This window comes from Drosophila grimshawi, unplaced genomic scaffold, assembly GCF_018153295.1.
Source record: "Drosophila grimshawi isolate 15287-2541.00 unplaced genomic scaffold, ASM1815329v1 contig_1377, whole genome shotgun sequence".
In the NCBI taxonomy this organism is placed as follows: Eukaryota; Metazoa; Arthropoda; class Insecta; order Diptera; family Drosophilidae; genus Drosophila; species Drosophila grimshawi.
The window spans coordinates 8767827-8792708 of record NW_025062900.1 but is presented as its reverse complement, the minus strand read 5'-3'; the positions used below and the strand labels follow the sequence as shown (position 1 = coordinate 8792708).

Sequence of the window (24882 nt, the reverse complement as noted above, 5' to 3'; positions counted from 1 at the left end):
GCAGTTTTAATTAATTTCTTACTTAATCAATACGCCATGTGTTTTCAGAAACTTTTCGAAAATCAAAATCAATCATCAATAGAAAACTTAAGATATTTTCGAAAACGGAAAAGCTTTCCTTGTCGAAAGTGGACGCTATTCAGATACCGGTTTCAAAAGTGAATATGCAGATGAACAAACAAAAATGCACTTACAATTATTTGTAATCTATGCTGTATTGTTTTAGAATTGATTTATTAAATTGAATTTTTCGTAAAAATTACACATCCAAGTTAGTTTTACTATAAATCGATGGCATTACTTCTATTTAATTTTTTTAAAACTGGTTTTTGCACTTAATCTCATAAGATCAACTTGTAATGGAAGCATGTCCGATAGCTAAAGGCTTTTAATAGCCTGTCATTAAATGCTATTCCCACCTATTGATTATTAGCCGTCTTTGCGAATTTCTGACGATTAACCGTTACGCTATGCGATTGCAACAGCAACAGCAACATCAACAGCCGTAGATTAGTGGCAACTATCTATGCGCTTCACAGACTGTTGCAGCTGTCGTTTTGTGTGGCATGTAATTGCAAATCCAATTAATTTACGAACTAGTCGCAACAAATGTGCTAGTGACTGAGACATAAATAGCACAAGACTAGACACGCGTATCCAGCAGATACTCAGATACTCGAGTCAACAGCTCTGTCTGTGTTGCCAATGCCTTTTATAGCTTGTTGGGGCTGCGTGTGTTCCACAATTTAAAGTGCCTGTGGTCTGAGAGAGACTGTCTCAGTTCAGACTGTGTTGACAACGTTTTTGGGAACACTTCGAGTGTGCCAGGTTGACAAATGTACAACAATTAAGGGATGTTGCTGCTGCTTCTGCGGCTGCTGTTTCTGCTGATGATGATGACTCTGCCTCGAGGTTGTCACGGAAATTGAAAAGTGAAACCTGCAGCTCATCAAAACTTTGGTTGGATTTATGTCACAAGTTTCACTTGGAAACTAATATAAAGACCCCCACAAAAACGACAACATTAATTTCACTTTAATGTTTCCCGTGCATGAGTAGGAAAAAAAAAAGAAGTTATATATACACTTGAAGAAGAGAAATTATGCTAATAAATCGCAGCGACACGTGTCGTTGTACTCTCCACCTAATGGACATGCGCCACGAAATATGCATTGAATATTTTTCACGTTTTTTATTTTGTATCCCTCCTCAGACTACCCCGAGTTGCCACAGTGTTGCATTCCAGACGCGGATTATGAACTGCTGCCCGCTGTTGGGCGCTGCACGTGGTGTTTACACATCATTTACATAAAACGAGCAACAACTTTTTTGCAATTCCTTGACAAAAAAAAAAAAAAACACGCCAAACGTTGGAAAGGTTGGAAAAACCTGCACAACAAACTTGTTAATTATACTTGACTGGACGAGAAAACCAACCAGGCAACGTTGTGCCCATTCAGGCGCTGATAAAAGCACCCGTCCTAAGGGTGGGACCCGGGTTCAAGGAAGGAACTGCTAGGAACCAGCCCGCTTATGACGTGCTCGCTGGAAGAAACCATTAGTCAACACAATTTGAATCTTTTGTAGTTCCCTTTCTCTTCGAGTCTCATTATTTGTTGGCTGGTCGCGTGCGTAACATTTAACAATACAATAAGAGACCAGCCAAACAATTTTCTTTTAAATACCAACAAAAAAAATTAGCTTGTATATTACATAATTGCAGTAATTAATGAGTTTAGATATCATTTTTGATGAATGCCAATTAAGTGATGGAGAGAGGAGAAAGAGGAAGTTAAATTATGCGCTGATTGATAATCTCGAATGTGTTTGCTTGAAAATTCTTTCGAAAAATGAAATATTTATCTATTTGAATTACTTGCAAAGATTCTTAAGCATTATGTAATCTATGGGAGTAACAAACATAGATTCATTGCACTTTAAATAATAAATCGATTGCAATTCAGTTCAAGTGTGCAAAAAGCAGCCATTAAACTAATTGCATACAACTCAAATTTTATAGCAGACATACCCCAATAATGCCAGTGTTTAATATGCATATGCATAAATATGGCCACAAGTCCACAATTGCCCACCCATTCAAATAAATTTGACAAAAGAGCAGCAGCATGAACAGCACCAGCTGAAGCCACACATTGAATGGCTTTTAACCTGGCCCCCAAAACATATGGAAAATCAAAAGCAGCAAAAAGCGAAAGCAAATTGCTTGGAGCTCAACCACCTGTGTGGCAGGCAGACTACAAGCACTACCGCACCAACCTCTCTAAGCGTTATGCAAAGAGCAATCAACCCCATACGCAATGGCGATGGCAATAAGCACAGCAAATTTCATACGAAATTAAATTAGAATTTTCGGTAGTGGTTTGTCCGCTTTTCTGTCTGTCTGTTTGTCTATTTCGCTCTGTGAATTTGAATGGATGGTAAAAGGAAATTGCAGCACGCACGCACACAAAATGCTCCTCAATAAAAAGGAAAATATTCGACAAAAAACCCAAAGAAAAATAAACCGAATATTCGACTAGAAAATACGCTGTACAACAAGCTAAAATATGGAATATTTGTAAGCTAAATAAATATTTTAACTTTTTTAAATGTTTATTTAAGTAATGTAAGCGTTTAGATTGATTCTTCTGAGTTAATCAGCCAACGGTTCCGATGAGAATTTTCTGCCTTTCAAACTCTCAAACTTGTAGTTCAAATTATGCTATCCAGAACCCATTTAGGATCTTATGCACAAATTATAATGTGCTTTTCCCATTAATAAGCTATGCTTCTTCTATTTCTTCTATTAAAACTGTTGTGTTAAGTCATCTATCTAGTAATTCGCGATCTTCGTACGCCCCTCGGTCGGTTCTGCAGGAGGTGGGTCGCACTTTGCCTGGGTCTGTGCGTTAACAAGCCCGTGCTTGGTATCATTGGGCCACTTAAATGTGCTGCTCGTTAGTACTTTAACGACAAAAGCAAATAACTTGATCACATTTTAATTATTTCTGATCTAGACTAGACTTTTTCCGACGTGTTCAAGCTTACACAACATATTTCAGTTTTCGTTTCTCCTTAGTTTAAGCTTGAAAGATAAAATTCTCGATGAAAGCAATGATTTAAGTAAAAGATGTATTTATAGATACATATAGATCTGCGTTATCGATAATTGAATATAAAATAGACCAAGGCATTAAAGGGTACAACAAAAATATTGTAATTATACACCGAAGCATTGAGTCCTCAAAAACTGTAGGAAGTTATGCCTGGCGCAGACAGGCGAACAGACAAGTGAACAAATGACCGCAGGCAGTAAACATTTATTTCCACTCACCGAGTGCGTGAATGACAGCGTTAGAGGAAGGATGCTCAACTGCCTACGCAAGTGTGAGCATTTTCAATTAAAATTTCTGTTTTTAATCACTTTTACAAGTCGCAGAGAAGGTTGGAAATATGTGAATAATTATATATATATTTATATAATTGTAAGCAGAATCAAGCGATGCATTTTAATTTAATGATTATACTGATGTTTTCAATCACGTTTGCTTGTGTTAATTGTTCAAAATATATTTAAAACCATCCGCTTTGATGGTCATTTCACTATCCGTGCTTTCCGCCTTGTAGTCAATGTTATGCCAGACATACTCCATGGGCAGTTCAATGCTGAAGGAGATTTCACCGACGGATGAGCTGCCAATGGACCTGGCCCCCGAGTCGGACCCCAAACCATGAAGAGAATCAGAGCTGGAACTGGCACACAGCGTATCGGAATCGTCATTTTCATAGCGTACCAGCTCCTGGCTGGAATCCTGCTCCTGGTAAGGCACCAGCGCTAGGAAGTTGTCTGTCGAACTGGTCTCATCATCGGCCTGTCTGGCTACCTCCTGTTTCTCATCGTTTGTCAGAGAGTGGGAGCTGCTGACCATATTGCTGCTGCTATCACTGGATAACGAGGTCATCGACGATTTGGGTTCGGTGTGCAACTTCAAGTTCATCTGAGGCACTTTTGTTCTTGACAGTTCTATGACATTTGGTTGATATACCGTATTGCCGCCAGCCTTGACGCGCACCGGATACTTTGGCCCCTGCTCCAGATCTTTGGGATAGTGGCGTAACAGCTGCTGTAGCGTGACAAAGGACTCCCGCATATCTATTAACTGATCCTTGCTGTACGATGACCACAGCGGTGAATCGGACAGCGACAATGAGTTGATCAAAAATTCGAGGTCCTTTTCCATTTTATATTGTAGGCTTTGGCCGAATTTTTTTTTTATTCGCCGAGTCAGAAATTTTGTTCAATTTATGTTTTAGCTGTACAAATTACAATTTGATATACCCGACAAGTTGACACAAAGCAAAAGGAATTTGTAGAATTTGTATTTGTAATTTGTAGAGTTTGTAGTGAGCAGAAATGACTTTACAAAACTGTAACTTAATCATAACTTTGTAAACTTTAAAAAATATATTAAAAAAGGCGATATACTTTCAAATATATTATAATCTTTATAAATATTGGAAGTCTGTTTCCTGTGCCCTTACAATTTTGCATAAGCATCAGTTGTGTTTAATTTTTTGCAACCTCTGCAACGTTAAGTAACCAATTCAAAGAACAAATTGAACAAATTGATACTCACAATATTTATGTGCAACTCAAAGGTAAAATGTTTTACATGAACCACCCGTTCTCTCCTCTGGCAGAAGCAGGTCTCAAGTGGTTTGACATGTGGACAGTAAAGTGCACAACAAACTTACAGCTACATCTTCAAGAAGAGCAGTTTATTTTGAACGAGTTTCTAAAATAATACAATTTTCCTCTAAATTTAGTCAGAGATTCCGCAAAAATAAACTATCAAGCAAAGGACTCAATGTCTTACACAAATGCAAATGTCCTGCCACATGGACAGATGACAAACATTGTCCTCAGACACACTGTGTGTCGCTTCTTACTTAAAGTGAGACCTAGCCATGCTCCCATTGAGTTAAGAGGGTTGTGTATATGTGTGAGTGTGAGTGTGTGTGTGTGTGGCATTAGTTGATTTAATGGTGAACTCTTGTGTTCAGTTAACAAGCAGACAACCAGAGATAACCAGCAAGAGATGTCTTCATTTCATCTCTTCCGTGACACAAACAGACACGATTAGATATGCTATAGCAAAATATGTCTTCATTTCGTCTCTTTCGTGACACGAACCGGCACGATTAGATATGATATAGCTAAGTAAAAGGAATACATATATATACATATATATTTGTGTTCCATGGCTACTACTGTATGCTGTATTATATATTGAAATATTTAAATAATTATTGTTAAATGACAACAGCTGCTATAATTATAGTGTTTCTACATCGTATTAAGTAATTGAGCAACACGCGTCCATCTCTAATGCAACGCTTGATAGCCTGAGTCAAGTGTATGTTGCTAGGATCTTTGCTACTCTAAGAGTTGTCTGTGTGAATGTTTATTTGTTTACTTTTTGCCATTTTGGTTGTATGCAAGTTTTCTTCTAGCTTTTCTTTCATGTCAGTCTATATGCGTTCATCTGCTCTTTTTATTCTCACACTGCCGCCATGAATATTTTCATATTTTCATACAAATGCATATGACTGCTTTCCGCTGCTTTGTGCTGCTTTATCCTGGCAATTGTGCGCAAAACTTTTGCCTGCCCTTTGCCTGTCGAGGACGCATGTGTAAGACCCATGTTATTTAATAGGCTTTTGTGACTGCCAGCGTTGTGTTGTTGGTCTTCAAGTGGCTCCCCAGTTTGCCCGAAATGTTTGTTGTTGTTTGTACAGTCGTCTGTGTGTCTGGTCTGGATAGCTGCCTTTGAGCCTTCTTGCCATTTGTGTGCACAGTGGCTGCTGCTGTTTTTGGTAATGCGTTTAGATTATTAAACATATTTGAAGTTTCAACTTGATGGAAGACTTTGCTTTCCGATCTCTTCCCAGCAGCAGCTTTAAGCAATTAAGCGCCAGTCAAATAAGTGACTCCAGCTCCAGTGAGTGTTTAATAAAAATGCACAGGAATTGCTTAAGTAGGTCAAACACTGAAATTGCTACTAAACACACACACACAACCCTCCCTCTAGAGAGCAGATTTATGTGTAGAGGGTGGAGGAGTTTGGTCTTATATGGGTTTTCCTGTCGTTGTTTAATCGTTAAAGGACTTGTTTTGTTGCCTTTGCTTTTAGTTAAAGTTGCTGGCAATGCGTTGACATTACAAGTAAAAAGGGGAAGTACACACACAGCAACAGCAACAACACACACGCACCCACACACCCACACCCTCACATACATCCCCACCCACATGTGAAGCCATAACAACAGAGGGCGCCACCTGCTACTTGGCAGTTGCTACTTGCTACTTGCTACTTGTGCTTTAGTTTCGCCCTCCCGCAGTTTGAACAACGCAAAAGTTGCTTGCTAAATGCTTTCTGATTGTTATTTCTCGTGTTTCTCGGTTTCGACTCCATGGCATATATTCACAGTGTTTCCACATCCAAATTACAATTATTACATGCCACTGCTTTAGCTCCATCCTTACCAGCCCACCCCCTCTTGTTGCCCCCAGCTACATTTGCAGTTTATTTATGCATCAATTGCTTTCAACAAAAAACTTTCCACTTAAAGTTTGAGACTCCTGTTTTTTGATTCTAGAAATGCAAAATTTAGCAATGTAAGCGTGTTGAATATAAACTTAAGCTGTTTATAACGACTGTGTAGCGTTTTTTGTCCAAAACTCTGGTTCCCTTGGCCGCATTCGGCTTTGCCTTAAAGCCCACAAGCGATAAAAAGAGAGTATAATGAAAAAACTTAATGTCTCAGAGATTGCGGGGACTAGAATTAAATGGTGGTCAAGGTATATAGCCAGCGAACAACTGTTAAATACAGAAAGTGGAACAACGGAAATTGCTCGAAATTCTTAAAAAAAATATATTACATATTTGAATAATATTATAATAAGGATTTTAAGCCATAAAAAATTGGATAAAAAGAAAGCAGGAAAATGCACACTGAATTAAACATAGATTTAGCGACGATTTGCTTCTGAGATTTATGTTCATGGTGAATCTCATAGAAAACCAAGATAACTTCTCAGTAAATTAAAAATGATCACAAGAATAAAGTGAATATACGGATTAAAATACTAGCAACACTTAATCCGATAAATCTTTTCGGATTTCAGGCCAAAGCTGCCTACTTACTTCATTTATTTAAATGAATCCAATTTTTTCTTAGCTCGGCTAACATTATCCCCACCTTGAATACCTATGAACACCATACAGGAACCCAAGAACATCAGTACTTGCTGTTCATTAATGATAACAACGCGAACAAGAAAAAAGTCAAATTGTATCATTAAGCGTCGAAAAAAGCGAACAGAATGAAGAATACCTTTTGTCGGATAAGCAGCTCATTACTCAAATGCAAGCCTAAGAAAATAAAGGCCAAGCAAAAAAAAAACGAAGAAAAGGGAAAATGTCAGGTCAAGAATGGCCGCTTGCAGGATATGTGTGTGTCAGTTTGTGTGTGTGTGTGTGTAAGTGAGTGTGTGTTGGTTGTGATTTGCAGGGCCTGAGGCAAGTGAGTAAATGCGTAAAAGAAATTGCTGGCCTCAGCAAACGACAGCCTTACAATAAAACATAATAATAATTTGTTATAAAAAGCAAAGCGCACAGAGATAAACAAAATAAATGACAAAAGCATGTCAGCACAAAAAATATAAAAAAGAGAATTGGAACAACAAAGAAAACAGAGTAAGCATGAAGAAAAACACACTTCGCTGAGAAAAAACAACAAACTAAAAGACAATTTTTGGGTTACCCTCTGAATGGCCTGCGACTTGTGCAACCCTCAGCATTTATATATTTTTCTTTTCTTGCTTTCTTTTTTTACGCAGCTCCTACTAGAGACATTTGCATAAATTATCATTTGTTTAACAAGGCCAGCATCCCCTTGCCGAAAAAGGGAAATAGCATGCGCATTGAGATACCTTAAAATGGTAATGGAATCAACGCGGGCTGTTGGAGTTGGCTGTGTCCCTCTGTCTAAAGGCAAATTGGTAATAAAAGCCAAATGCATAAAATAACATAAAACAAGAATTTATGTGTGCGCAGTGTACAACAAGAACAACAACAACTAGAACAACAAGCAGCATAGCAGCAACAACTGCCAGCAAATATGAAGCAAATTGCAATAAAATGCAAATTTAAATGCTTAGAACGCATAGAAATTCGCCTTAAAGTCGACTATGCCAAAAAAAAAATAAGAGAAAAAAAATTGGTTGTTAAAGTTTTAATATTTTATGCTTAATTTTGTTGAAATTTCCCAACAAATAAAATAACAAGAGAAACCACATAAAACGACGGCAACCGCAAAAGCCAAACAGAAGAGTTATTTTCCTTATGCTCGCTCTAAAATACCCTGCAAGATAACCCAAGAACTTTTCTCGTCGATATCAAATTGTGCCTTTTGGCATAATAAAGTAAGAAAGTAAGAAAATACTCATAATTCATAGGTAATTTACGACCAAAGGAATTTCAATTTGTGACGAAGACAATTATTTAGTAAATTCTTTAAGCGAAATAAATCTTTTGCATGACAAGGTTGGCGACTTAGTAAACAAAATTCGACTGAAATAACAATTTTTTTTTAATGTATAGATTGGTGTTTTTTAAATGGACTTAAAATTCTTATGTGGCCTTTTCAGATTTTGAAATCTGATAAATCCGTTTTGTAATTTTAAATAAAAACTAATTGAATTTAATTACAAAAATAAATAAATAAGAAAATAAATACTGCCTAGCCTTCAAGTAAACCCTTCTAGAATCGACAAGAAGGTCGGCTTCAATATGTGTCACATCGTATGACAAACTCATAATATACTCTGCAAGGGTATCATTAAAAAAAAGGGAGGCGCACGCCACAGGCTGTCTGTTTATTTTGATGGGCGGTGGGGCAGGATGGGGCATGTTCTGGCATTATGCCTACCCCTACTCCTAATAAAATGTCTCGTCGCTTTATGTTGCGGTTGCTGTTATTCTTGTTCTTGTTCTTGTTGGCTGCCGTTTCCAAGCAGCTGAGCACAGCTGTGTGTGGCAAACATTTCCATACTTTTAATACACTTTTTGCCTGGCACGCCCCCATTTACGGCGCCGCCAAGAGCAAAAAACAACAGCCGTCGGCAGGTAAAGTTTTTCTTTTTCATTTCTTTTGCTCGTTTTCAGCAACTTTTTCTGCACAATGAATTTTTGCGCATTTTCCACCTGTATGAGCTTCTCCCCGGCCCCCTGACTCTCTTTTATTATCCTCCGTTCTAGCTGCATCAGTGGTGGAAATCGATTCGTTGTGGTTGTCGCTCTGTGTAATGATAGAACGACTAGCGAAAAATTTCCATTTTTTTATTTTCCGCTTCTCTTATTTTATCTTTTTTTTTTGTGTAGTTGCGCCAAAAGTCACAGAAAGCTCTTTGCCGGTAACTATGCAAATACAAAGTAAATACCTGAGCTTAGTCATTGGCAAATTACTTGAGAGATCTAAACTGGGTTGTGGTGGGGCGGTGAGAGTAAAGGCAAAGTTCAGGACTGGCTGTATGTAGCCTGACTTCAGGATGTCTCTATTAGCAGCTGGGGAAAAAAAGCACAAATCTCAGCTAATTAAAGTCAACACAAAAAATAATTTGAAATTCAAATGTCAAATGCCATAATGAGTATGCATTGGGATGTGTATGTGTGTGTTGGGTGTTTGTTTGCTTCACAGGGTTAGACAAACAAAAGCTATAAGCTAATGCAACAATGCAGAGAAACCAAACATGAAATTACGAATATTTTCTGGTACTAAGATGAACCTAACAAATAAAAAACTATATTTAATTCTATTCATTTGTACTCAATTTTTAAAGGGTATTCTTTAGGCCCGCACTTTATGAAAGCCAAAAGCAGGCGATGGAAGGTTTTCCATGCTTTAAGTGAAAATTCATTAACTTGATGTGGGTAATTATTGGCAGTCTCTCTCTCTCTCTCTCTCTCTCTCACACTCCCCCTCTTATGCAAAGGGTTTCCTGAGATTTATGCACGATGTGGGCTGTTGTTCCATTCGAAAAATGGGGAAAGTTGTGGGAAGTCGAAGGCAAAGCAAAGTTAACTTCCTCTCCAGGCCACATGGCATAGAATTTCAATTAAAAATTAGCACTTGGTCGTTATTATAAAATATTGCTAATTAGATTGCTAGACGAGGAACAGTAGCGTTAACTGCCGCCTGCCGAGTCAATTTCATTGATTTTAACACGGTCATGAATATTAAATTACCGTTACCCACATATATACACATACACACACACACATCCTAACAGAATGTGAAAGACAGATGCGAGCCGAGATAAAATGTGACGTCTTTTCGCTCTCTGTATTATTTGGTCTGGTCGAGGCAGAAGTTTGTCTGTCATAAATTAAAATCCCCCAATGCCCCCAACAACACGCCCACAAATCACACACCCACCTCCCAACAACACCCATCTCCCCACAACACCCATCTCCCAACAACACCCTCTCCTCTTCTTCACCCATTCCAAGCCGCCTGCCACTCAGAACGTTGACGGTAATTAACTTTTAGGCATTTCCTATGCATATTTATATGAGGGAAACGTTGGGCGCCGTTTCTTGATTGCATAACATTAACATATATATAGAAGAAGGGAGAAGCGGAGAAGGAGCAGCCGGGGGGAGTGGGGTGGGGTTGCTAAAAGCTGTGCTGCAACGTGCTCGCACTCTGACAGTTGATGCGTACAAGGCCGAGGCCAAACATCATATTTTTTCCCATTTTCAGTTTTCTTCTTTTATTTTCACGCAATTTTAGCCTGCTATGCTATTTGCGATTTTTGGGGGCGTGGCACTTTTTTCACGTCTTTAACGCATTTGCTGTTTGTTTAAAACTTATTTTGCTTGCCATCTGCCCTTGTCATAAATATGTAATGAATTAATCATCAGTTTAGCAACGCATTATTTTCGAAGAGTTCACCCCAAGAAGGAGATTTTCAATTGTGCACTGAACTGAAAAATACCCAACAGTTCTTTTTTATATACACACTTGTATTACAAATTCAGTCACTTATAAATTATTAATGATATATTAAAATATATATTTTTTTTCTTCAAATAAATCTCCTTTCCATTTATTGGGAACTGTCAAAAACAGTTGATGGCTGTAATCAATAAGCTTTGACAGTAGATGGCAAAGCAATTAGGAGGTGGTTCTGAAGGGTTTTTTTTTTAACAAGGTGCCATTTGTATTTGTATTTGAACCACTTGCACCTGACATGCGTTAAGCTAGAAGATAAGTGCTTTTTAAATGGATAAAGATCTAAAATGAACTCTGTAAAATACATTACAAATATATATGTAAGTGAGTTTCATGATGAATAAGCTTGCCTTCACAGCTGCCTGCTATGTGCGGCGTTGAATATTTTAGAAATTTACGTCAAGTGGAGCGCAACTAGAAATGTGTAAACCACGTCAATTCTTTTTAAAATATTCGCTCCTCTTGGGAACATAATTTTAGCAGGAAAATCAAACCCGAATTGCGTTTCCAACATTATTATGTCATTATGTCATGATTTTTGAAACTCTGCCCACCTTTGAATAAGTTGATTCCCTGAAGCGTTTCACCTGTCTTCTGATCACTTATTGGAGGTATAATTTTATAATTAAAATCGAGCCAGAATCAATCGGCTGCTCTAAATAAACAAATTTAATTTGTCTTGAAATATATAAACATATGCAAGTATCAATTACTTTACATACACCTTTAACACTGCCGAACGTTTCACTTTGAATTTTAATTGGAAACAGGCCAACAAAGAAAAATGGAGCCAGAAGATTGGCATCTAACTACGCTTAAAACTCAATCAACTGTGTCTAACAATATTAAAAGTCACTATCTCTCATTAGGTAGAGAGAGAGAGAGAGGCAGATGGAAAGAGAAAAAGAGAGGGAGTAGATGAATAGACAACAAATATTACGCATACACCATGTGGTGCAGCGGCTATGTTGAAATAAAGAATGCAATCAATTTGTCGACGTCTCTTTTGCTGTCGCTGTTCGTGTTGTTGTTATGGTTTGTTGTTGTTGTTGGGTTATTTTTAATGTTGTTGTTGTTGTTGCAACCGTTACTGACTCTTGGATGTGTGACAGTCTAGCTGCATGTCCGTTGCCTTGTCATCGCACACGTTTGCAGCAATTTATTCTGTCGTTTGGTGTTTTTTTTGTTTTTTGCCAACTAGGACGACTTGTAGCAAATGTAGTAAATAAATTTAAAAAGGGCGCTTCAGTTGGGCGACTGGGCGTGGCTGCCTCAAACTGACTTGTCTTGGCTGACTCTGCCTCTGCATCTGCCTCTGCCTCAAGCAATTTGTCGTGTCGAAATGACTGGGCAACATTTTGCATGCGTTGTTCTTGTTGTTGATGTTGATGATGACATTCAAATTTACTGAGACACTAGTAAATTCAATTAAAATGCTGTGCACTGCTTTGACTACCTCAACTCACTACTTTTTGGCCTGGAATTTGTAGGGCTAGCAGCAGCTTGAATCAATTCATTTGCCAAGATACTTGCTGCTGTCGGCACTTAAGTGCCATACACCCAGGCAGCCTAATGACTGCGCGGCCTCAAGAGGCAAGAGGCAAGAGGCGCATGTGAACTGTATTTTACTTGTGCCGCAAAAATTAAATCCTTAATCACATAACGTAGACGCTCAAGTGAGACAAAACAGCAAAAGGATATGCTGTGCGTGGCTGGGCTGCTGTTCTTGCCCCCAAAGGCAAATGTGTTGTTTGCTGAGCTTATGCTATTATTGCACTTGTCGCACACACGCAGAAGGACAAAGACAGAGGGAGAGAAAGAGGTAACGCCATAAAGTATGCAAAAGTTTTATGCCAGCGCAAATGAAAACAACAAACAGCAAACGGCACACAGACAAGAGTTGCAAGGGTGCCGAGTAGCGGTAGGGGTTTGGGGGTGGGTTGAGGCAGCAGTGGCAAAGGTATGTATGCAGTGCCTACAAAGGAATGCCAATGCAGCTCAACTCGACTTAAAGCTCGCCCAATCTTTCTGTCTGTGCCTGTTGTGCTGCTGCTGATGCTGCTTTGTCTCTGTGAGAAAATATGTCAGCTGCGGCTCACATGGTGTATGCGTAATATTTGTATGCGACTTGCCTGCAAGTGAAATCAAATTTGCACATGCATTGAAATGTTAGACCCAAGTGCTATGGCATGCACACAACACACTCCCACACAACTCGAGCACCGATGAAGACACACAAGCAACCCTTAACGAATCCGAGTGCTGGCGTTTTGTCCTGTCATCGTTATTGCTTTTGGGAATATGAACGGCATGTGCCGCACCTTGCCCCGCTTCCATTTCCATTTGGATGCTCCAAACTCTCGGATCTCAGCTCTCTGGCTTTATACACATTTTAATTTGAATGAGCAACTACTCGACTAGGGGTTGCAAAACAGCCTCCGAGCACAACCGCAACTTGACTGACTAACTGACGGACGGACGTTTGTTTTCATGTGGCGCACATCTATTTTTTATAAGCAGACGCAATTGTTTCGAAAATGAAAGGTTAAATGTTAAATGTGACTTTGAAAACAATGGCTGTGCGCCGTCCCAATCCACCACCCCTTTTCATTTAGGGGCTAAGGGGCTACTGGAAGGGGATTGTATCAACAACCAGGAAATGTTGTCATTGTGTGCGACTGGCCCTCCGAGAGCTCTAGCTTGGGAAACATTGTCAATGAACTTTCTGTTGTACTTGTGTGTGTTAGTTGCTAAAGAGTTTTGGGAATATCTAGATGACAACGACTTGAATTTGGCAGAGTGGCAAGCAACGTTGATACTAAATAAGAAACGACGTTGTGTACTACGCATAAAGATGTGACTGGTAGTTGGAATACAGTTCTGATAAGTAAGTGAGCAACTTAAGTTGAAGCGATTAACTGAACTTAACTGTTTCATATGCAAATAAAATGTGTTAAGCTATCTTACTCTCATCTATTATATTTATTATATATTCATTTTGTAAACAATTTTTGTAAGTAATCTCAAGTCTTTCTGTCTTCTAGACAAAAAATAAAAAGTGATATGCTTAGTATTTAAAATGTAGATTTTTGACTGTCCTCAATTGATTATTTTAAAGTTTCTCATATTGCTCTCAGATAAAACTGGTGTCCACTTATCAAAGTTAAGTTATGCGCTCGAAAACAAACCAAATTCCTACCGAAAACATAATGCAATTTTACTCAAATGCATGAGAGTCATAAATTTCAATTGGCTGCTGGAAGTGCTCAGAAATGCATATTAAAATAGTTGCGCAGTGGAGCCAACAGGATGTATGGCTGTCTGGTCCTGTGCTGTCATTTACCTGTATTACATGTCTGGAATGTATACTCATAGTTTTGGCTATTTTTCATATAAATTTTGATTGCTGGCCATTACGAAGACGAGCCAAGACCACAAAGCATGCCAAAAGTGCTTTGCCAGCTTCTGAACGCATTTTTGTGTGTGTGCGCAATAAGAACGAGAGGCAGAATACTAATATATATATATAGATATATATTTGTTAGGGGTAGGACATTAGGGGTGCTGCTACTGTGAAGAAAAAAAAACAGGCAAAACTGGAATTAGGTCAAGTAAACAATAAAAATCATCAAGAAAATGCCGAGAGTTGATGACGAGGCTGTGAACAAGAATACAGTGCGGCTGGCAATAAATAGACAAAGAGCCATACTGACAAAAACGGCAAGAGAAAGAGGGAAAGATAGGGAGATAAAGAGAGAGAGAGAGAGAGAGAGAGAAAGAGAGGAGTAGAGAGATAGGGGAAAGTAGCCAACCCCTAATGGCATAATCTTCACTAATTTAGCGCTCATTAATTTCTAGCGCCGTCCTCCTTTTGCCAGCTAGCCAGATAACACAAAACGTAATTGAATTAAAAGTGGCCAAAACCACCACAAAGGAAAAGCACAACAAAAAATCATAAACATCAACATTGATGCTTAGCGTGTGTTGACAATTGTCCTTCTTATTCGTTTTCTGTCTTTTTTTTGGGTATCGCTGAGAAAGGCCTTTGTTTGTGCCTTTAATTAAAATTGCATAATCAAGCCAAGAACTCGACAGGATATTTGCTTGTCCTAATCAGCATGTCATTTGTGTAATTTGTTGTTATGGCCTAAGCTAAAGACAGGGCTCTTTTTTTACATTCTCTCTACTTTGCTCTCCAAGCTCAGCTCTAGTTCTATTGTTATTAGATAGAGAAACTGTTGGCAGCGACCGCAAGTGCTTTCGACCAAGTTTCACTTCTGCTTCTAATGGCTGCCACATCAGCAACACTCCACTCCACTTCACACACACATACACACACACTCACTCACACTTTGGAGGACTTTATCTTTTGTTTTGCGCATCCTGTCGAACACTGAGTCAGCAGTTTTTAATTGAATTGAATGGCACGCGGCTGGTGTTAGTTAGCACACTCCACCATCCAGCTCTTCCCCAGTCCTTGCTACATCCCTTTTCCCAGTTAAGTTAAGAGGTACTTAAATCATGATCATGTTAGTTATTCGCATTCATTTGCATATTTCCCGCCTGCCGTTTACCTCGAAAGTTTTTGGCCACAATTGTTCATCTGCAATTTGTTTGGCTAAGCAAAAGTTGCGCGAATTGCGATTCAACAAAATTGCCGGAAAATTCTACAGAAAGTTAATGGTGAAAGTTTAAAATAGACTACCAAAAATCACTTGATGTAGAAAACATATATAAGTAGATAATATTTTGTATATTAAAACTTTTGTCGTTTAAAATAATCTACGAAAAATGATTGGAATTTCTTTTTTAGCTTATACACTGAAATAACATCGGGAAATGTAAGATTGTAACTCTCAATTAAGTTTTTAAAATATTGCTACGAATTATTGTGAGAAAGCAGAGAGTATTTATTTAAAAAATATATTTATAAAGATATTTTATCTTTCACCATTACTTTTGTTGTCCTTTGTGTTTGCCCTGTTTTTATTTATTCAAGCCGAAATCCCCGTCGAATACAAAACTTTCGCACAATTCGTCGGTCAGTTTATGGGCCAAAGATAAGCAATAAGTAGCCAGACGATAAACAGTCGAGTCGAAGGAGGAAAAATGTGAAATAATTTAATACAGCCAATGTGCCCAAAAAGTCAGCGACCCAGTGACCTTTTTTTTCTTGTTTTTTGTGTGGCTTTGGCAAATGGATAGCATAAATAAAAAATGTTACTACATTTTAGCACATTACACAAAATAAACGATGAAAGCCAAGAAGGAACAAAAAGAACAACAAGAAAAGAACAACAACTACAACTGGGAGGGGTTGATTTCGTTGACAGAATAGGACAGGACTTTGGACTTTCGACTACTCGTAAGCGCCTGGCCAGACTCTGATAAAAAAAAAAAACAAATAAAAAAAAAGAAACTGTGAAAAACTGTCAAAGTGTTTGGGCAATTTTCGAGCACGGACCGAGGGTGGGTGGAAATGTCATACGAAACGGCGCTGGTAATCAATTCTGGCCGAAAACGTTTATAGCCGCACATTTTTTAAGCCAAGAACTGGCCGGCTTAATTAGTTGCCATGTACGGGGCATTACTTCAAAAGGGTAGCCCATTAATCTAAATTATTTCGTTAGCCGAGCAAACAAATTAAAATAAATGTTGACCCTGAAGTCAGCTTAAAAGTCAACAATTTCAAAAATTGTTTGACTTTCAAAGTGCGGGTGGAATGGGGATATAGGGTCGAAGATTCGACAGGTGTCACGAAAGGTTCGGTGACCTGACACAAGTCAACCCGAATCAATGGCTTCATTAAGTGCACAGAACCTGACATGACCAAAAATGGATTTTAGCTTGCCGCATCCCCAAACGCACATAAAAATGAAAAAATGAAATGATATAAATTCATATCTGTTTTGCGGAGGGCACCGTCACAATATTTATCAACAATGCCCCTTGGGCGTTTATTGATTAAAAAATTTCACAAGTTGCCGTCTGGGGAGGAGGCCGGGGGCCGGGGAGTGAGACTGAGAGAGATTAATGGTGGGGGTTTGAGCGGTGTTGGGATGCTGGGAAACTGGGCTCGTACACTTGTTGACAGCCTCATGCCTTAGGCGGTCACAATTTCAGTTAAGAGGTCGCCATTTTGTGGCCGACAAACTTTTTATTTTGGTGCAAAATGTGATTTTAAGCTGCTTTCAGCGCAACAAGAATTTAATTAATAAAAATTAATTTACATTTTGTTTCTTGTTTGGCAGCTTACATTTTTCATTTTCTTTTCTTTTTTGTTTTGTTTTTAAAACGCGAGGTGTAAATCTGATTATGATACATTTTCAGATTTTCGTTGGCAAACAAACTAAAGTGCCACAGGCAAAACGGACTTACGCTACGTGCCCGCAATCAAGGATCAAGCAATAAAGGACATCGCCAATGTACATACCTGAAATCATAAAAGAGGAAGATACGAAATGAATATATAGGTATTTACTACAATCCAATTAAAATTGCCTTACGCAGGATTTATTTTCATTGAGTAATTGTATTTTTATTTATTTATTAAATGTGGTCTGAGATCAGCTCAAAAGCTTCAAACAAGGCTTTAAAAAATACAAATTTCAAATTGAAGTTACGAAAGAACTTTGCCGTTTCCTAAAAGAGAGAGTTTCGCGAATTTCATGAAAAAATGTATTTTTTATTTTAAAGATGGATTTATTTGTTATTAAACATAAATATATATACAACTGGCAACTAATCGTTTATTGTTTCCACACTGCAGCTCTTATGTATATCAGATAATGTATATAAGCTTATTGTTATCACCCCAAGTAGTAAAAGAGTAACTACTTTACCATATTAAAATAACGTATAAAGATTTATGAATTTGTACCTAATCCCCTTTGTGCATAGTATAACCAAGCACCCAATGCCCAAACCCCTTCCATGTTGGGCACCCAGTAGCTATTATCATATCGCTCACAGTCGAAAGACCCTTTCAGCTACTTCAAAATGCACAGCGCAATTACATGCAGCACGTAGCACATAGAAACATAAAATGCAGCTTAACGATGTGTTGTTGTCTTTCAATCTATACGCTCCTTTGCACTGATTGACGAGTTGAGCGACTGACTGAGTGATGGGCTGACAGATGTTTATCAGCAACAAGCATTTTATTGCATTTCAACAGAAATCACACTATAAAATTGATAAAGCGTCATGGAACATGCCACATGCCATAGTTGCATTACGGTTCAGTTCAATTTCGTTGCATTGGGTGAGCTAGCAGTGATGTCACCCTGTCCACAAGAACCTATAACAAACGAGTTGACTCTGATTAAACGTCACGTAGAAATCTATTTCAAAACTTTAATGATATTGAACAACGAACAGCATTTACCAATTAACTCATATGAAAATTAAAGAGCTCAGACTTAATTATCTGAAAACGTAGATGATATTTCAATAATTAATTCAAATCACGTCTGAAACAAAGGGTTTCTTTTTCACGGCCTGTGAACTTTTCCAACTCTCTGGACTGTACATCAAGGCGCCTATCCATATCTGTCGCATATGGAGAGCAAGTAGAAGGAGAGGTGACGGGACACTAGGCACACAATTGCCCATCTAGAGACTGGCTCCAATAACACCAACAACAACAACAGCAACAGCAACCAAAGCAACCACTACAACTAAGTGACAACTTCATGAACTATTCAAAGTGCCTGGCAAGCAGATCCGGGCACTATAACCCCGACTCCAACAACGGTGTACTAGCCATCCTGTTCATGGTCCTGGCATGTGTTGTGGTCAGCGCTTCAAGTGCTCCATTTACGGCTATGGCTTTCGCTACGGCTTTGGCTACGGCTTTGGCTTTAGCTTTGGTTAGCTGCTCTGTTGCTGTGTACCTCTGGCGTCTGTTTTGCGGCCTGTCAGCTGTCAGCGTTTTGTTGACAATCCCCGATGATAAGCATTGAGGCTGACCAGAACAAGCATAGTTTGGCTCCGGTTGAGACTCGACTGCGCTCGCTGAAACCAGTGTGTTAATAATTGAGTGCTTTGATTCACAATGCAATAACAATTTGATTTACTTTGAGATAATTTCAAACAGGAATAACAATTTGATGGTCTGACTAAGAGCATGGCTTTTATGCGTATAGACTATAGAAGCACACATTGGATGTGCGACAGTTTATAGGTAGATATATATATTTTTAATTGGCAGTGACAAGCAGTTTTTGAGTATACAACGTTATTAAGAAATTTAAAAATTGATATTTAAGGTATTATCTTCAAAGTAATCGAAAAATATTCATTTAGATAAGATATACAAATTATTTGTTTATAATAACCAACTCATTGATTTTTAAAGCTAATTAAGCTTATTTATCACTAAGCAGTAAATAAATAAAAGTTGTGAATGGGCATAAAGTTAATTTGAGAATTGCGAGAAAAATATATCTTTATATCTATCGAGCGAACAAAAATTCAAAATATAAATTATAAACTATCTAAAAAAGTGATTTAGCTGCTTATTGATAGCATTTTAATTATTCAAACTTTTTATTTTCCATTTTTTACAGCTTAAGCAGACATTTTGCATTTAATAGCTGCATTTACGGTGCTCAATTCAAAATTAGTCGAAGTCAATTTCAGTTGTGGCATTAAATTAGTGACTCAAATGCGTTTGCCACATCATAAACGCATTCAGGCATAAAGTCTGGCTGTCATGCGTAAAAAAATCAAAAAACATTAACAAATTTACAACTGATTTAACAATAAAATGGCGCAACTCTTGTGCTTTTATTTTAATTCAGTATTGCAAATTAATGGAAATAATTTAAATAAGCAGCAAAATTAAATTGTTTTTAATTATGCATATAAGTAAAGTGTGCGAAATCAACGTTTCAAAAAATTACACATACATAATTGTGTATATACTATCTGTACACACATATATATGCAATATTTGACAAGCCTACAGGTGCATTTATATGATTTTTCGTTGGTGGGCGTCAAAAACATTTAACGGCAGTTTTTCATTTACATGAATATGCAAATTTTTGTCGACTAAATGAACTGAACGGAACGAATCCCTGAAAAACCCGCACATGTTTAATAATAATGCAGTAAAACTTTAATGAAAATTCAAAGGAAAATTGTGCAGTGAAAAATTGTTAATAAAATTTATGCGCACTTATCGGCGCCTTCTTTAGATGCATTTAATGACTTTTGGCATTTTAATTCGAGAGCATGTTAATAATAAGGGTTGGGGTGCCAAATTATTATGGCTGTTAAACGTTTGACGCGCACGAGGCGCCCTCAGTGACTTTCATGTGCGTGCCGCACAATAAAAAGCCATTCTTTTGTTCTGTACTTTTTTTGTTCATTTTTTAATTAGCCACCACAAAAAGTCACCCCACACTGCGGTTGGGCGAGGAGCATGGAGCAGGGGTAAGTAGCCAGCAGCCACCATGTCACATGTGGCAACACCAACAAACAGCGTGGCACGAGGCAACAAAATTCATTGCAGCTGCCGTTGTCGATGTCGTTGTCGCAGTTGTAAGGTGTCGTTCAACTAAAACATGCAAGAATTTTTTCAGCAGTTTTTTTTTTTTTTTTGTGGCACGTACTACATTGCATATTCCCATATCATCATCAAAGAGCAACGGCGTGTTTTTTATTTTTATGTCCTGCACTGGGCCAACTGTCAACGGGCTTGTTGACGTTTTAAATTCCTTCGCTTGCCACGTGAGACACTGTGGCACAGATGTCTATCGCTGGATTATGGCCTTAACGGCACAAATGGTCAATGGTTATTGTGTGGACAGGGATTTACATGGGGTTCATACGCTGGGCTAGTTGCGAGCACTTTAGAAATGGGCAGCTGTAAGTAATGATAGTTGATAGCCAAAATATTGTGAGAAGGGAAAACTCTACTTTCGGGCAAAAACCTTTAATACATACTTTGGCTGAAAAAGTTCAGTGATATGAAGTCAAGTTGAATATAAATATAATATAAAATATACATATAAAATAAAGTTTTAACAAATTAAATATAAATTCCCAATTATCAATTATCAACAGTTCAACGGCACCTCAAGGAGTCATTCCGTAATTATCAATGGTAAATGGTAAAAGCAAAAGAAACGCAATAATTGCATTTTAAGATATTTAAGCTGGCAAATGAGCATTTGCTTCAATGTCTATCAAATCAATCAACAAATGACAGCCAGCACAAGAAACATGTTAAGCGCAAAGCAAACAGCAAACAACAGCAAAACAGAAACAACGGACAATCAACAGCAGACATCGAATAGAGACAGGCTACACGAGTGTTGAGCAGCAGCCGACATTGAGAACCCCTTGAGCTTATCAGCAAAAAAAAAAAAAAAAAGAAGAAAAAACTAGACTGATAAGAGAATATTGTGTGGAGACGCCTAATTGCTGCTTGATAATATTTGACTTGCAAAAGCTAGGCGGTAATTATCAAAAGATTGGAATACTTTCTGTGTATTATTCCAAGTAAAATAGGTCAAAAGGCCATTAAAAAGTTTCTGATTTCTAGTTTACTAACAATACACGACCATGAAAAAACAGCAACAATCAAATCGATTGTCTATTTGAAGCCATCGAAACGCAGAAACTTTAAAATCTATTTGGTATGAGCTTGCTTTTAAAAATCAAATATATAGAGTATATTTTAGAAATGTACATAAGTTTGTTATTTATAGTGTATCCTGCACTGAAGTACTCTCGACCATAAATCGGCTACTTGTTTATGTTATTTTCATGTTTTAATGACACTCTCATTAATTGTGCACATATTTTGCATATAATTTTCTATATCTCTCCAATAAAACAACAAACTGGCATCATATTGCCAATCTGCCATAGATAAAGTGGATACAAATAAAGAAAAAAAGCACTTGAATAAAATGCAGCTGCATTTAATTTATGTAAATATCATGTGAGTTCTACTAAATGCTATTTAATGCATACAACAAAAAAATAAATAAAATAAAATAAATAAATTCAAGCAAATTGCAAAGCGTTCAGTTTGCATGCCTGCATTTAATTTTAGTTTGCAATGCTTATATTAATAACAATTAAATAAATAATGCAGCCATCGCACAAACAGTGTTGGCATTGCGTTGTTTGTACCATGTGTTCTATTTATTTGACATATGTATGGACACCTGACACGGTCATCCATACAAAATGCATGAGCTAAATAAATTATTGAATGCCACTATGTAGCAGTACCTGCATGACAATACATTATTGCAAAAAAAGAAACACTATTTGCATAAAATGTTTGAATTAAAATTTAATTTTGTGATTTGTCAGGCAAAAAGTGACAAATTACTCATTCAAGTGCAAACAAAATAAAAAAAACGTTTATCAAATTAACATAATTAACTTAAAAAACCATTGAATTATAAGCAATTTTCTTCAAAATAAAAAACTTTTGTTTAGTTTCATTCAATTTGCAGTTGATATTCATAAACTGCTCAACTTTAATTAATTTCAGTATATTACAAACAAAAATAAATAAATCCGAATACAAGCTTATCTGATTCAAGAATATTTAACATAATTTAAGGTTTAATAGCATTTAATATTCAACAAGTTTGTGCATAATTTAAAAAACTTTAAAATCAAATGTGACCCCATAAAAAGTCAAGTTAAGTTAAATACATTTTAAGGCAGTAAATTTCAATTAATGCCAATTAAAGTGGCAACAAAAATACGAATAATGTTTTAAGCACATAGATTTACTCATGGCTGTCTCTCAAAAAGTACACGATAAATGCATTTTAAAAATTCCCCACATCCACACGCCACACACAGAAAAAAAAAAAAAAAAAACAGACAAGAAAGAAAAACAATAAAAACGGTTTTTAAAATTTCACACACACTACAAGTGGCAATAAAAATTTAATAACTTTTGTTTGGTTCACTGGGCAGGGTCAGTGGGCAGCGCCCACATTGTTTGCTCTGGAAAAAATAGTGTCGTAAAATTGTCGACACAAATCAAAACACAAAGCTGGAAATTATAAACTAAAACGCAGACAGCAAACATTAATGGACAATCAATGAATTGTTGGTCAGCAGCGGGCATTTGGGTACTGGTCACTGAAAACTAATTAAATTAAATCAATAATAGGGGCTCCGATAGACAGAATAGTTCGGGTCCGGGATTCGGGGACAGCTGGCAACCGCTTATACAATTAAAACTTATGCCGCATTTAAAACACCCGGTAAACAATTGCCAAACAAAAACGCAACTTTGCCAACTCTTATAACAGAACAGCAAATGGCCAATTTTTGGCGCAATTTGCATTGCCTACTTTTTTGGAGGTCAAAGTTTGGGCGCTCACCGAAAAAAGTAATTATAACACAAAACATTTATAATTTTCATTACCCCCGGGTGTAAAAAACCATGACAATTACCGCGAAGCATGCAAAACGCGCATAAATTAAAACAACTGTGGAGTTAAGAAAATAAAGAAGGAAAGCGCGAAAGAAAAAAGCACAAAATTAAAATCACTCTTAGCCGACAAAATATATTTTTGCATTTAGCGCTGAAAAAGGTACACAAAAAGTAATCCGCAGATAAGCTGGCGAAAAGTTAACAACAAAAAAAGAAAACAATTTGCCACGCCCACAGCGCCCACCCGCAGCTGATTTGACATTTATGGTGGAAATAATTAGAAGCTTTCTCAACAAGCGTGAAAGTGAAGTGGAAATGGAAATGATAATGGAAATTACAGAGAGGCGTACATTAAATGAGTGAAAACAAAACAGAAATTACAGATAGGAAAATACCAAAAATGTGGTAAGTAAATTTCCTTTTGTTAAAGCTCGCTGATAGCAATGTACTTATTATAGAGGAGAGATAATGATACCAATTAGGAAAAACGATTCAAGTTTTCTATAGTCTAAGATACTTTAATGAACAAGCAAGTATTTAATGAAAGCTCACTGTTGGTATTGTACTTATCAGAGAGTTATGCTAATTATACTTATTAGGAATAATAATTAAAGTTATCTGTAGTTTAAGAAACTATAGAAAATATTCAAGTATTTATAGAAAATTATTTCCAAACAAATGAAACTATTTTTGTTTTAACTGTGCTATTTTAGAAATTTATTCATCCCACAACTATTTTTCATATCTTAAGTTCCTACAATTATTCTTTCGCATGACCAAAGCTCTTCATTTTCCTTTTTATTTATTTTTAATATACTTCTAGGCACCTGACTTTAAGAACTTCCGTTGCGTATTTAGACTTCCCGTACTTTGTGCCAACACTTGGCTAATTACTGCCCAATTACACTGTGTGTATTCACTTTTATGTTTGGCAGCAGGTCCCAATATAATTACGCAGAAAAATGAATTACATAATTAATAAATAAATTCAGCGCAGTGCTAATTAACTGCCTAGAAGCAGACGCAGAAGAGCCAACTACGGAGGCAAAAGTGGGAATTAAAGCACCAAAAGCCCAAAGTCAATGCCCAAAATGAAAGGCGCTTCAAAACACACCCACAGGTACACACACATACACACACACGACAACCACGCATATATACAGTTAAATACACACAAGCACGACAGGATAACGCATGTAAGCAAATGGCAAATGGAAGAAGGCAAAAAGCGTATCGACTTAATTGCTGACAGCAGAGCATTAGGCTGGTCTGTAAACCAGTGTGGCAACAGAAGGGCGAAAAAAGAGAGGTAGTTAAAGAGAGAGTGAGATAGAGATAGAGATAGAATTAGAGTTGGAGTTAGAGTTAGAGTTATAGAG

General features: G+C 37.3%; 2 protein-coding genes across 4 annotated transcripts in view; both read right to left on the bottom strand.

The window, feature by feature from the left end:
* Window positions 1–24882, bottom strand: part of LOC6561659 (E3 ubiquitin-protein ligase TRIM9) — a 90045-nt gene that overhangs the window by 58378 nt on the left and 6785 nt on the right. The window lies entirely within an intron of this gene.
* Window positions 3484–4262, bottom strand: LOC6561837. The gene has a single exon (XM_001988703.2). It carries the CDS (start codon window positions 4239–4241, stop codon window positions 3555–3557), a length of 687 nt encoding a protein of 228 aa, XP_001988739.1. The 5' UTR covers window positions 4242–4262; the 3' UTR covers window positions 3484–3554.